This window comes from Chelonia mydas, chromosome 3, assembly GCF_015237465.2.
Source record: "Chelonia mydas isolate rCheMyd1 chromosome 3, rCheMyd1.pri.v2, whole genome shotgun sequence".
In the NCBI taxonomy this organism is placed as follows: Eukaryota; Metazoa; Chordata; order Testudines; family Cheloniidae; genus Chelonia; species Chelonia mydas.
The window spans coordinates 79,524,043-79,539,519 of NC_057851.1; the positions used below are offsets into that span (position 1 = coordinate 79,524,043).

At 41.4% G+C, this 15,477-nt stretch overlaps 1 protein-coding gene across 9 annotated transcripts in view; it reads right to left on the reverse strand.

The window, feature by feature from the left end:
- Window positions 1-1,095: 1,095 nt before the first annotated feature.
- SCML4 (Scm polycomb group protein like 4) overlaps window positions 1,096-15,477 on the reverse strand; it is a 110,241-nt gene continuing 95,859 nt past the window's right edge. For all 9 annotated transcript variants that reach the window (XM_043542754.1, XM_043542753.1, XM_027819900.3 and 6 more), the window contains 2 exons: window positions 12,583-12,728; window positions 1,096-9,109 (listed from right to left, as the gene is read on the reverse strand). In XM_043542754.1, the coding sequence (XP_043398689.1) occupies window positions 8,984-9,109; window positions 12,583-12,728 (272 nt within the window). In that variant the 3' untranslated portion in view covers window positions 1,096-8,983. The remainder of the gene's footprint in view (window positions 9,110-12,582; window positions 12,729-15,477) is intronic.

The window sequence follows — 15,477 nt, forward strand, 5'->3', positions numbered from 1 at the left end:
ATATGGAGCCAAATTCTGATTTCAGTAACACTGGGATAAAGCTGGAGAAGTGCCAAGGAGTCACTCTGAATTCACACTGGTGTAACTGAGTTCAAATCTGTCTGCACGTTTCAGGATGAAATGAGGACCATGCAAATATTGTAATGAAAGTAACAAGCTTGATATTTACAGGATACTTTATGTGCTATTGAACACTGTCTCTCTTCTTGACTTCTCGACCTCCCTCTCACACCACTAGCACCCTGAATCAGTGATGTGCCGTCTATGTAGGCAACACATGCATTGTACGCTATGAAAGCCATGACTATGACCTCTTGATCAGCTACATCCATGGGACAATTCTGTCCAGCCCCCGAATGTGCATGGAGGATGTCATTTTGTGAACAAATGTAAACAAGAGATCTTGGGTTTGAACCTCATTAGCACCAAGGGATGGAGGGTCAGCTTCTGCTCTCAGTTATACTGGTGTAAATGTGGAGTAACTCCACTGAATTTACAGCAGTGGAACTGAAAGATTGGAATCTGGTCTGGCTTCTTATGGGGACACGGACTGGATGAGCAAATAGCTCTTTTCTGCCCTTCACTTCTAGGATTCCAAAGTGCATAGATGAATCAGGCAGTGGGTTGTGTGAGATAGAGGAATAGTGGACTAATGGTTTGGATCTTGATTTTCTGCTCTGTGGTATAAAAAATGCACACAGGTTCCCCCTCACAGACTCTAGATTCCTAACTTCTGCCAGTCATATTTTACAGTAGAACCACAGAGTTACGAATTGACCAGTCAGCCACACACCTCATTTGGAACCGGAAGTACACAATCAGGCAGCAGAAGAGACGAAAAGAAAAGAAAAGAAAAGAAAAGAAAAGAAAAGAAAAGAAAAGAAAAGAAAAGGCAGATACAGCACAGCATTGTGTTAAATGTAAACTACTAAAAAAATAAAGGGAAAGTTAAAAAAAAGATTTGACAAGATAAGGAAATTGTTTCTGTGCTTGTTTCATTTAAATTAAGATGGTTAAAGGCAGCATTTTCCTTCTGCACAGTAAAGCTGTATGAAGTCAGTGTTCAGCTGTAAACTTTTGAAAGAACAACCATAATGTTTTGTTCAGAGTTATGGATATTTCAGATGAACAACCTCTATTCCCAACGTGTTCATAACTCTGAGGTTCTACTGTACATGTAATGTACAGGGCCAGAACCTCAGCTGGTGTAAACTAGTGTAATTCCAATGAAGTGAATGGAGTGATGCCAATGTATACCAGCTGAGAATCTGGCCTACAGCATCCGGCAGCATCTGCTCTTTGAACTTTTTGCATTACTGTGCCATAAGAAAAGAAGAGCGCTTCTTCCTTAAGTACAACACAAACTGGGATCAAGTTAGTAAGGACACTCCAAAATACTACAGCACGTTAGAAATGCCATGGAGAGGAGAGATTAGATTTGACAGATAGTCATTTTATTCCACTGAAACTCAGGTGTGTTGATCAATTCTCAGTACTGCCATTGCAGCAAATACGCATAGTCAGAAAACACATTATGGATCAGGCAACCATCAAAGTAAGGAATACAATTAAACATCAATCTTTCGCTGGTTTAGATTCACCCAAGTTCAGAAGTTCTCTCTCTCACCCTGCCTTACTTCTGAGTGCAAAGACAGTGACAGTTGCATAGCAATTACATTCTAAAATGTCCTTACTATTATTTCCCTTTGTCTGTAGCCCTTTACTGATTCCTGTTCTTTTATAAAGTACTTATAATGGGGAACTGGTGGCCAGTATTTTTATCTTTAAAAGAGAAGGGCACCATGATCTCTGCCCTTAACAATAACAATGGGCTATAAAGAAACATAGATATGTTCAGGAAAGATTCTATACAAGTCTGGAAGTAGGCCACAGACGACAAGGGGACACCAGGAAAACACAGGACTTCCTCCTCTTTGAAACCTGCTCTTCTCAGCTTCTGAGCCCTGCTTTTATTTTACTCACTTCACCGCCTGCCTACAAAACCAGGCCAGCCTAGCTAAGCCACACACATGCCCATCATCCTTCTCCTGCCCAGTCTCAAGCATTGTTTTTGGCAGCTCTCCAGAAACCAAAGAAAAAGACTTCAGTAGCAGGTGGACTCTTTCCTATTGTCCTATCTGGCCTTATTATTTTAGTATGACACCATCCAAGAGACTGATGCATTTGAAGCACTATCAAGTGCCATTACTATTAAAGTGGCTGAACGTAATGGGCCACTTAGATTGGTTTTAAACAATTTTGTTTTTAAATTTCACTAAGGGTCTGATCCCAAAGTGCTTATGCTGGGAAAACTCTCAGTGGAGTCATGTATAAATCAATGGGAGATTTTGCTTGGTTCAATATTTAGAAGCTCTGTATGTAGAATTAGGGGGGTGGGATAGCTCAGTGGTTTGAGCATTGGCCTGCTAAACCCAGAGTTGTGAGGTCAATCCTTGAGGGGGCCACTTAGGGATCTGGGGCAAAAATTGGGGATTGGCCCTGCTTTGAGCAGGGGGTTGGACTAGATGACCTCCTGAGGTCCCTTCCAACCCTGATATTCTATTAATTTAATTTGCCTTTCAAAACTGAGAACTCATCAAACATCCATGTGTATGTAACAGCCTTATGGAATGTTTCCTTCCGGCACACGGCTGAAAGGATCCTACACAGATTCTGGTAGGCAGGGGGTTAACACCTCCTCCTCTCACATTGCCACCCAACCTGCACTTTGCTGACAAAAATGGGTATATTAGCAAAGCTCCCTATTGGAATACTAATAGGCTTCATTAGCAACAGGAAGTGATTCCCTGGGCAGCAGAGTATATAAACCAGCAGGGAAGGAGTTGTATGGGAGAGGGACTGGAGTAGGTTGGTGAGCTTTTGTTATTTCTTAGTAGATCAAGGGAGGATGAAATAGGTCTTGTTAGGTTCTGCTTACTTTAGAACTTGGCTGAAGCTCACCCTGCTTTCTGGGCCAAGCTCTGGTCCCACTGAAGTCAATAGTAAAACTTACATTGGCCTCAGTAGGATCAAGATTCTTTATTTAGCCATGGATAAGGGAAACATTTTACTTGGGACTGCCGCTGAGAAAAGCCGTCTGTGTTTCAGTCTGAGTCTTAAAGTGCCAACATATTTTACTAGAACATTTCTTTTAAAAATAAACTGCCTTCCTCTACTGCTTAACCTCAGACTGAAAGCCCGTTGCTTAAACTGCAAGTAACCTAACCTGCCACTTACACTTATGCTGAATCCAGTAGTGTTGAGAACACTACACACGCAGTGACTTATCTCCAGTGCATCATGTGAACTCACCCATCAGTTCAGAGCCAGGCACCTGGTAGTTCAGAGACTGGGAAGAAGGAGAGACATCCTCTCAATTAAGTTTTGCATAGTTCTAATTTTGAGTTGATGGAATTTGCTCAAGCTGCATAGTGTCAGAATAAGAGCTCTATCTTACTAGAGTCTATCACATTGGGGAAGTATATGCGATAATACCACTGCCACCACAAAAGAATTTACAACAGGAAGCATCACAGCTGTTTCTTATTAGCATTAGTACAAATTACACAAAGCAAATGGTTAGCAGACATGTTTCCATAATATTGAACTCAGGGCAATGAATAAAAGTGATTCTTTTTCAAGTACAATTTTAGATTTCCAAAAGAAACCATTTCCAATTGTCCATGAAGGGAGTGTGGATTTGGAAGCAGCATGTAACTATTGCAAGCACTCAAAGGTAGTGTGGCTGTGATTTGCTAGCATTTTCTGGCAAAGCTGTACAGATTTAGAACCATATTTTGTGGGTATGGATTTTCCCATTTCTGCAACCCTGTTTGAGCTACTGCAATATTATAAAAAGTGTGACACAATATGTGTTCGTGTGCTGCATTCTGGAACCCTTGCACTAAGGTTTGCTTTTGGAAAAGGACACAATTCTCCTCCACATTTCCCTCAAAAGGCTTATTGTGAGTTATTTTTCTAATAGTCCCAAGTCCTTTGATACAGAAGAAGCATGTGCCAACAGAGCATTCTTATAACTAACTCCAAAGGGGAGAAAACCCCATGTGTAGAAACAGACTCAGTGTACAGAACTGAACATTTCACTGTGGCTTACAAATAATACACAGTAATCCTCTGGACTGGAACACTAGAGGCATGAGTCTCCTCTCTGTTCCACTAGTTTCACACCAGTATAACTATTGACTTAATAGACTCTCACCTGATTTAGGGCTGCAGTAAAGCCCATTGAAGCCAATGGGACTCTTTTCTAATGACATCAGTGGGCTCTTGATCAGAAGTAGTGTGAGCAGAGAACAGGGCTGCCGGGTGTCACCCATTCGGCTTGCACTCACACCTCTGATATCCCTCTCACCCATTTGGCAACCCAGCTGAATCCTCACACAACCAGCTGGGCTGCAGGGATGACCTGCAGTAGCTCCACCACCTACTGGGGGTCGCTGGGGCACTTGCTCTGCAGTTAACCTCACTGCCTCTCCACTCACTGCTCCCCCCTTGCAGCTGAGCAGGAGCATTCCAAAGGCCAAATCAAATTCCTCTCCGGACATATCTTTGTGAGCTAAGGATCAACCTTCCCCCACGACAGGGATTGTGTATCCCAGTCTAGAGAGGGAAATGACATCCCCCCTCCTACTTCAATGCAAATATTGCTGCTCGACCACTGGCAGGTACATCTCTGTCTTTCAGATCAGAACAACTAAAGATACAAGCATGGTTATGGGGCGAGGGTGGGGGAAGCAATTCTCATTTACAACCAGGCCAATTTACATTGTTCTAGCAGCACAAAGGGAGCTTATAGCAGGTTAGGCCAGAGAGCTTTAAAGGAGTGTTTACGCCAATGAGAATCAGGCCCTAGCACTCAAACTTTTCAATCTAAAGCCCAAACTCTCTTTTCTCAAGCCACTTTCAACCTCCCATTTGGTAATGGTGCTAACTGAGCTGGATTATTGCGTTTGTTACTGCAAACAATCTTTCTAAGACAGAAGTCCAGTCAGTATTTTCCCCAGTCTTTTACTACTACTAATGTTCTATTTGTTTTTTCCTCCCATGTCGTTCCCCCCCCACTTTTAAAAAAAAAAAAAAAGACAGCATCTTTTTAAGACAGCTCACTCCCATGGGAATTCAGTATATGGTTTGGGGGCAGTATATGGCTCTCAGCAATGCTTTTGCCACAGCCTGTTTCAAGGGTACCTTTATGCATTGATCATGCTGAGCAAGACTGATAGTTCTGCAGAAGCAGCAGCTCCCCTTGCTGCCACACAAGAGGGGCCCAGGTTCAAAAGTAGGTTCAGCCCAAGTGCAGGCTGACAGCACTGGATTGCCAGGGGACAATTATGGAGCTAATCCAGCCCTTGCTCTGGAGGGACGCATTTGTCAGTGAGGGAGAAGATGCCATGACAGCAGCAGTGGTCAGTGAGAAGGAAAAATGAATGAGCTGTGTGAACAGAATAGGTCGAATTGGTCAGCCATTTTAAAAAAAGGTCAGCAGCAGGTATATTTGGGGGATAGGCTGTTTTAGCTACAGTAGCTAAAGAACTCACTCACAACTTTCCCCCAAATTCTTAGACTATGCCTACATTTGTAAACAAAAGGGAATACTCATAAAATGTTGAAATTGCTTGTAGCAAATGTCTTTTGATCCAGCTATGATTCTTTTGAAGTAGAAAACAGACCCACATAGTTGCTTTTGAGGATACATACATACACACACACCTCTCAGGATGGTTCAAAAGTAGAACTTGATTGGCTACAGTCTGAAGTGAAAGCCATGAACGGAACAAGAAGCAAAGTAATTTGTACCAACTATGTTTAAAAATGCATCTAATTTGGAAATGAATGACATGTATGTTCTGACTCTTTAGTGCTTGTTCAGAGGAAGTGGCCTGACCAGTTTTACACAGCAGAGCTATTTAACTACCATCTTTGACAAGACTTGTGAGGGGGAAAGTTAGTTATAATTGCAATATTGCTTCAATAATGCTTGCCCCCTAATTGCCTTTAATTTCAAAACACACAAAAAGGAGGGTTTTTTTGCTATATATTGTACTTCTATGCAATACAATCAATGAAAACAAAACACCAAAGACAAAACATTAAACATCCTGACTTCAACAGTCTGTCATATTTAAAAGTTTAATATAAAAAAAATAGCACCACTGACTGTATATACAAGATTCATACAATGGTGTATGAAAATTCTTCCAGCACACTGGATGTAAAAATATCATTGTTGCTAACTAATTTATATATGTTGTTAATATTGTCTCTGCCTTCTGATTACTATTCAGTTTTAATGGCTAAAAGAGGGGCAGAGAGAGGAAAGAAAGTATGTTAGGAGTAGAGCTGTGAGGAACCAGAACTTCTGTTCTGTGGGAAATTCCAGAATTTGAAATTTGGGTTTCTTCCAAATCAGAGCAAAACACTGAATTTAGAAATTTTATACAAAATGAATTTTTTAAAAAATGGTTTGGGTCAATTGAAACATTTCATTCAAATTTGACCTTCTACATAATATACAATCAAAAACATTTTCAAATGACAACGTTGTTTTGAAAACAAAACCCCCAAAATATTCCTCCCAAGAATGTCAAAAGAGAAGTGTTTCAATAATAGTGAAATGTTTGTGTCAGGGAGGTTTCCAAAACAAAATTTTCTCAAAATCAGCAGGTTCCCTTGGAAAGTTTAGATTTTGAGGAAACAGCATTTTGCAATGGAAAAAACATCCCACTGGAAAATGTTTGACCTGCTCTCTTTTGGAGTTAGCTATGTTACAGTGAAGTGAGTTTTTGGATGGAAGGAACTAAAATCAGAAGTTTTTTTAAAAATAAGAAAGATGGGCTACATTGCAGAACATGTAAGAAAACTAGATTGTCCTAGGATTTGCTGAGTATGACATTACAGATATATCAAGGTCTTTACACTCTTTTGGGCTGACTTTAAAAGCAGGTCAAATAAGTAGCATTATTGTAAGTAAAAGATTTAACTTTTGAAAATGCAACAGTGAACAATTAACTGTATAACCGTCTTGTTGGTGTGAACACATTTATGTCCCTAGCACACATCTGGCTGAGCAGATTTTCATTCTGTGCAACACGGACATAAAGCAGTGCAGCTCAGTTTAAAGTTCTAATCGTCCATATGTTTAGATATTAGTATATTTTATACTTAGTATTATAGGAATTTCATTTAACACATTTATTCAGGTGTTCATTTCAAAGGCATTTCAGTGTGCATACAGGACTTGTTGAAAACTGGTCAGTCATTTGCGGAGCCAATGCTGCAAACATATAAGGGCATAAGTAACTTTACTCATGTGAATAACCCCAGTGAGTTCTATTAAACTACTCATGGGATTAAAGTTATTCACATTCATATGTGTTTTCAGGATCAGGCCCTGAATTTGTATCTTTTTGTAGCAGGTTTATTCTAATGTTGCACATAAAAATGAGTTTTGTTCTGCATGACATTTTTGGTAACATTTTATTCTACATGAACAGAATTGGATGGTACCATCTGATCACTGCCATGTAGAGGTTCAGGAATCCATTCTCTGAGACAGGTTGAGTCTGGCTATCACACAGCCCTAATATCTCAAAGAGTTGCTAAAAAATCTGGACACTCATTTAAAGAGAATGCTGTTTAAGCTGAACGGGTGGAGGTATCCTTTTGATAAATCTCATTTTTAAAGAAGAAAATAAGAGCATATTCAACCCATAAGTAATCTATTATTTTTTAAAAAATATACTCGTCCTGGCATGGCTATATAGGATGTGGACAATCGTCTTTTTTTTTTTTTTTTTTTTTGGTTCTTTTATGGTGCAGAAGGACATTTTGAATCCACTTAAATCCTAATGCTCAACACCTCTGCATATGTGCTGAACGTTAACAAGATTACCCACAATGGCAGCTTCAGTAAGGAAATTAATCTAGAAAATCTCCCTTTTAGATCCAACACATTTGCAAATGTACAGTGTGCGTTGTATTTTCAACTTTTTTTTGGAGAACATTTCCACTGTACTCTTTTGCTTTTTTAAAGAGTGCCACAAAATATATGGCACACAGGCATGGCTCAAGGAAGGAGGCAGACTGCTGAGAATGCCAGATGCTCTGGGAGCTATCCAACCACTTTTTGACTTAACGAGATGCAGTGTGTTGTGGCATCCTACCAGGAACGCTTTCTGCGTTTTGGTTTTTCTAAACGGTGAACTAGTTGTCGGTGAGCAGTGAAGGGTCGATCACGCTAGGAGCTGCAGTTCCTAATTTGTGTGTATACTAGACGTAAAATCAAGGTGGCTCAATCACACCCTATAGAAAGCCACCATGTCATCAGCAGCTGAAGCCTGGAGTTTATTAGGATTTGTCCCTCTAGTGGGAAAACAAGGTACTTCAGTCTTCAGAATTTTTTTTTTTTAAACTAAAGAATTTCAAGTTTTCCAGATAGTGCAAGACGTGGGGTAGTGCCCATAAGACAACAATAGCTGACCAAACAAAGGGCATTAATCTGACCTTTTCCAGGCCTTTTATCTCATAATGCTGTTGTTCTTGGATCTGCATTATAACCACACCCCAGACGTTGGCAAGTTACTAATTATGCCCCAGAGGCTGACAGGTGGCTAATGAGTGACTCTTCTATAGTCTCTCATCAGTCCTCAGCATGTGTCAAAGCTGTATTTGTTTCCGATTTCCCACTTCTGATTACAAAAATAGGACTTACTATAATCATAATAACAATATTAATGATATAAAATAATTATTGTAATTATATACTTTTTGGAAAATTATTAACACAGAACAGCTAAAAGACCCCATTGGATTAAAAAAAGTTGAAGATGCACAAGTATTAAAAAAGAAAGTCTTTGTTAAAAAAGAGGGAAAAACAATTCACAAGTTGATGTATTTCTATAAGGCAACATGTTACCTTTTGTCTGCTATCTCGGATTATGTTGGGCCACTGTTGAAGGAAATGTCAGAACTTTGCTTGCTTGAGTTTATCGATGTGGTAACAAAGTTTCAATGCTGGTCCTAATTTCAGCCCCAAGTATTTCATGATCATGTCACTTTTCAGTAACAATAAAGCATTGCCATCAATCTCCTGTTTTAAAAAAAAGAGAGAGAAAAATCAAGATTTATAACATGTGACCAGTGCTGAAAAAGTAAGAGAGCAAGCATTCCATTGCAGCTAAGACATCTTCCAGCTGCATCTTCTAATGGCTTCATTCAGAGTAGAGCTGGCTGAAATTTTGTCAATTTTAAAGTTTCATCAAAGCACCTTGACGTTAAAACGTGCCATATCAGTGCTAAGTATTAGCATGACTTCCATACATTGCATCGTTTCTGTTTGATGGTCAGAGCTTGTCTGTGTGATCCAAGTTGTACTAATGAAGCATTACTATCAAGCTTAATGTGCACGGACCATTATTGTGCTTAGTGCTGATCCACAGTAAGATCACTTTATGATTCACTCAATCAGCAGTTGATGGTCAATTTCCACTCCTCCTGCCCCCACACACCACATTGGAAACCACTTTCTCCTTATCGCTTCTTCCTATCATTTTCGGAAGGTAAGATAAAGGAAGAATCAATGTTGCATTCAAATATGGATACAACCAACATGTGCATAGCATAAAGAAAAACAAACTTCTGGAGTTTAGAATGAAGTAAAATAAAATACTATCGAGTGATTAGAGTGAATCCGGCTTTTTCAAAATGTTTTTTCCCTTTAACATTATTAGTATGTAAGGGTTAGAATTAAATTACATGACAAGAGTGTGCCAGAGGGAGCATTCATATTTTATTAAATATCCTGCAATAGCTATGTTCCTCTGATGAAAAAGTATGTTTGCTTGATTTCTCTTTATTAATACTATGTCATTAGTGATCTAAAACTCTGCAATAGCACTATTAGAAGATGCAGGACCAGATCCTTAGCTGGTATAACTCACTGAAGCCAAGGGAGTCAGGTTTACTTACACTAGTTGAGGTCTGGCCCACAGTAATTTGGACCAGTATTGTAGACTACTGGAGTGTTTTTATAAGGGATTGGGAGCAAGAAGTGACACAGGTTTCTCAAGTACAGCCTGCAAGACTGCAGTAGCATTTGGAAATAGCGAGCAGCTTCCAGCTGCAATAGGAAAGCATTAAGGCTTGTTTCTGCAGACACTTATTCCCGAGCATATTTCTCAGCATGATGAGTAATCCCTAAAGGGGCACTAACCCTGTGGGGTTGATTCACTAGAACTATTTGGAATAGCTAGCGCTATACTCAGTAATAAGTGTTTGCAGGATCAGGCTGCTAGTGAATAAAAGGATTAAAACAGCAAAATGAGACTGCGCCTCCCACTTCTTGGTCCCACTTCAGAGGCTGGAAATGTAGGCTTCCCCTCTCAGTAAGGTCACCCTCTCCAAGCAATACTGTCGAGTGGTAAGCTAACTGGAACAAAGCTAAAATAATCAATATGAAGAAGGTCGAGAAAACTATATGTGCTCACAATTACAATACCCATCACTGGAAGAGGCAGGTTATAATTCTGAATGAACAGGTTTAATTACCTTAAACATAAAGATTTTAGTCTCCTTCACATATGCATTTGCCAATTACTGACCATAATTAAACTATCAGAGCGTTGCATTGCTTTGCTCCCTTTTAGTTTGATTTTGCTACTTGTTAATTCTCCATGTATTCCTCCCTCATGTACTATCCTCTGCAAACTCTCTCTCTCTCTCCTTCCCTTCTCCCCCGGCTGGGTATCACTTTTGCTGCTTTCTTCTTGCTGAGAGGTCATTGCAAAACCGCACACACTCATTGCCAGAAATGCTACTGCAAGAGAGGTGTGCAGCTGATGGTCTCACACCAGTTCTGCGCCCTTCAGTGACCCTATCACTTATGGGCTAGACTCCTCTGAGCCTGGACCCTGTTGCAGTGGCTCCAGATGCAGAAACTCTCCCTGGGAGAGGCTGCAGTGCAGAAAACAGCCCAGGAGGTTGGGGGATTCGCGGATCCAGTGCACACCCCCAGAAGCCACTTTTGACAGAGTTACTGCAGAATCTTGGCCGCAAGCAAGAGCTGCCTTCCTACATGGGAGAAACACAAGGGAGGGCTGTGATGGTACCACTCGCTGCCCTCCCTGTTGTGGAGATAGGGGATTAGGTCAGCGCTCAGGTGGATTATCTCTCCCTACAGCTGTTTAGGTGAATTTGGCACAGTAAGTATAAGTCAATCCCCAATCCCTGATGGTCACTTTAAATATAAGAGGGCAAGAGATAGCACTGTCCTTATTTGCTTTTCCTTTTCCCACTTTCTCTTCATTGTACCACCCTGCTACAACGGTGGTGTCACGGCTAAGATTAGTTGATTGCTAAAGCAATGATTTCAGGTGCTTGTTGGGCCTGTCAATGACATTAAGTGCTTCAAAGTAAATTACGCTTCACAGAAAGATTTAACACACAGGAAGATATGGCTAAGGTTAATGGACTAATCACTTGCCTCTCCCCTCTGGGGTCTCCATGCTAATCCAGCTTAGATTTGAAGGTTGAAAAATTGCAGGGATATATATATTTCAAAGGCCTAATTGAATTGAGTTGTGCAGTAGCCTCACCCAAGCTCTCAGACCTATTGCATATTTTACAGTGAAACTGACTCTAAGTATATACAACAGGTGCTGGGTACTTCACAATGGAAGATGTGGCAAATTTTAGTGCCCATTTAGCTGGGTCTCTTTTGTCACAAATACTGTAGGACTATGGCACCACATAAAATCCTACAGCATAGCTCACCTAGAGGCTGTTGTGTCAGCGCACCAGGCTCCATGCTGCATAAGACAATATAATGTCAGAATCTGCTACATATGCAATAACAAAACAAAACCCGCCCTGATGCTTTTGTACTAGGCAGACTTGTCACTTCCTAAACGTTCTTCTTTCTGGGACAGGGCGAGGAATAGCAGGGAAAGTCTGCACATGTTTCTGGGATCCTCCCTCACATTCACACCCGCTTCCCCTGATTTACATCTCCCCGCCCCAGTCTCAAAACCTTCCAGCAAGGCAACTTTCGTTCAACTGCAGATGGCTAAACTATGTTGTCTACATTGCTGGTTTATACCATGCTTTTGTCAAACGGTTTATAGGAAAGCCATACGGTGTTTGTAATGGTCAAGGAAACTAAGTTAGCTCCTTACTGGCCTCGACTTCATTTAAACACAGTGCTGGAGCTAATTAAGATATGGCCTTAAGCACCCAGCCCAGGGGATTAGCTATAGAATGACATAAGGCATTGCTTCCCTCCAGGGGTTGAGAGAGCAATTCCTCCACACATTACTCTCAGCCTCTGCTGACACGAATCACCTGGTTGGACCTAGAAGTTCTTTTAATGTAGAGTTAAACTCCAACACTTGGATGTTAACATCAGCTGTGTCTTATAAACCGCTGAGTGCAAGCAATTCCCCCTGCAGCCAGCCAGCGTTGGGGATGATCCTTGCCTCACAAGATAAGACTCTCACTTGGTAAAGTCAATGACCTGTAAACTGAGCCCAAATAGCTGGGTTACACTATGGACCACCTCCTACGTACATGTTTTCTGAAAAGCTCCACGTGTGGACCTAACGCGTGAGGATCTGCATCCTTCACAAACCAAACCACATCATCGACAGTCCAGGTCGAAGGGTTCTTGCTTGACGGCCGAGCTGCATCTTGCCTTTCCGGCGAAGGACTTGAGGCTAAGGATAGAAAAAGCCCATAACAGCATGTTACAACTTAATACCAGTTAATGTGTTTTGAGAGTACTTTGGAGTAGGGCAGCCTTACGTGGTTGCTACGGTGTTAGTGTTCGGGCTGGTGTGGGTGTGGGGTCGGGGGGGGGGCAGGTAGAAGGGAGAAGGGAGAAGAGAAGGTATTTGACTGCTTATTAGGAGACTTGGTCCCAGCTGGTGAATTGTGTTAAAAACGATGAAATGCTCAGTCTCTTGCTGGGAAAGGAAAAAAACGTACCAGCTGCCATGCTCGTAACAGAGCAGCCACTGCTGTCTGATCTGCAGGCAGCAGGAATATTGGCTCAAGAAGGCACTGCTCTCCCACCTGGAGATAAAACACCACAGCGCTAAACAAAGGAATTAGCCATCCAGTGCAAAGGCTGGAGGATGAAATGGGGATTTAGCAAATTGTTTGCTCTTAGCGTTCAGATATTTTGACTTATCCTGCAGCTTAAAAGAGCATTTCCATTTGATATCCTCCTAATCTCGGGCTCTCACGAAGTTGAAGGTCCCCAGTGATTGCCTATTTGGAGAGCTACTAAAATGTGCGAAGATGAACGTTGCACATGTGACTTTTTAATGGTATAAGCCCAGGATGATTTAAGGTCACTTCAGCCTGTTCCAGCCTTAAATCAAGGCAATAAAGGCACATTGGAATGAAAGTGCATTTATGTTTTTATTCCTAGTCTCTGCAGAATTATAAATCTCAGTCACCACGTGTATGCAACCTGCCCCCCGCCCCTCCTTCATGCTGCTGCACTATTTCCAGTGCTATGTGATGACATTAGATTACAGGAAAGCTGTTTACATTTGTCTACACAAAGCAAACTTCACATTAACTGGAGGCAGCGTATAGACTCATAACACCTTAGTAGCCAAAACCGCCTCGTCTCTCTTTGTTAGAGCAGAATTTTTAATGAGTAGATATGAACAGTAAGAGACCAGGCACAACAGAAAAAGAACAGAGCAGGCAGGGGGAGATCAGAAATACCTGACGAGTTGAAAAACTGGAGGCCAGAGAAGCCCAGAGTAGTCAATAGGGGAATCAGAGAGGCTCAAAGTGGCTGATTAGAGAAGATCTGAGACGGCCAAAGAAACACTGAGCTTGGAAAAATGTATAAACTCTGTAAGAATCCCACAGACCAGTGAGAGCACTATAATACATGTGAGCAAATGGAATGGGCTGGATCAGCGGCTCATGTAAATTGGTATCCCATGGACTTCAATGGAGCTCGGCTGATTTGCACCATCGGAGAATCTGCCCCTACAAGCAGGATCCCTGCCTAATGTCCAGACTGTGCATACTGGTACTTTTTTGCCATCCAAAATATCTCACAGTGTAACATAATTCGGTATATTTTTGCAATTATGAAAGATGGACTCCAATAAGCAGCAATACTATGGATGTGCAAATCTGACTGATGGGGCTTCGTACTGGGATTTGATGTAAATATCGTGATAATTATACTCTCATTTACTAGGTCACTCTTTTGGATATACAGGACAAGGAGTAGCTGCAGGTCCTCTAAGTAGACTGCTAGTGTTCATGCTCATATGGAATCACGCAACTCTGGGCTTCACTAGCAGAATAAATGCAGTGCACATCTGGGATCTTTGGCATGAAGCTGTGAAGACAAAGCACGCCAAACGAATGGTACCATCTCTGCCAACCATCGGATGATCAGTAACGTAGAATACGTTGTCAGGGACGAGCGAAAGAAACAGGATGCATCTCGAAGGCAGAATTTCAGCTAGACAGAAATAGGTTCTCATTATCTTAGCTGAAAAAAGCACCAAGTTCTATCCCTCTTGATCAAGGTGGAGCCTTGCTTTCAGTCTAATCCAGATATAGGCATGTGTGTGGAGCTACCTAGAAAACTGCCAGTTGGCCGTTCAAATGGAAGGCTGTCAGTGGCCACGGCAGACTTTAGGTTTTCACTCCGAAAAGGGTGGTGAGGTAGTGGCGCAGTGAGTCAGATGCACCTAGTGAATTTGAGAGGAAGTTTCTACCCTGACACTATAAACTGTAGAAGACTATGACCTTGATACTGCTCCTGCTAGGTGATCTAGCCTCCATTGTGCTGAATGAGCATGAAAATGAAAACGTCAGGCAAAGCTCTGCTTCTGATTACATCAGTGTCAATATAAAGCAACCCCAGTGCATCTACACCAGTGTACGTGAGGGCAGAGTATGGCCCAGTGACTCTTGTCTGATGTGCATTGCTTCCAGAAATGCCATGGAAGGGCAGAGGAGAACAGATGGCCCACTGGGAACAGCAGGAAGTCTTTAACAGTATTAGCCATTTCTCTAATAAAAAGAAGGGGGAGGGTGGAGAAAAGAGAAGGTTGAAATGACAAGAGAATTCAATTCACCCCTGACAATGAAACAATCAATAAGTTGAAGCTAAGGTTTTTAAGATAAAATATGAACGACCCTTTTAAGCAGACCATATTGGTAGAACTCTTCAAGGATATCTGAAAAGCCCCAGAAATTTAAAATCACTCTTTCAAATTCCAAATCAGTAACAGAGCACTGATTTGAAAACCATTAACTGTTTTTTCCCCCAAATATTAATATCTGAAATCCATTTCCCCCGGCACTTCTCTGCTACTTCTCTGAATTCAGGGTTCTGTGCTTCTCTGACATTAGTTAATGACATCACAAGCACCTACAACAGATTATTTGCTGACATTATCTGTCCTGTTTTAGAGCCAA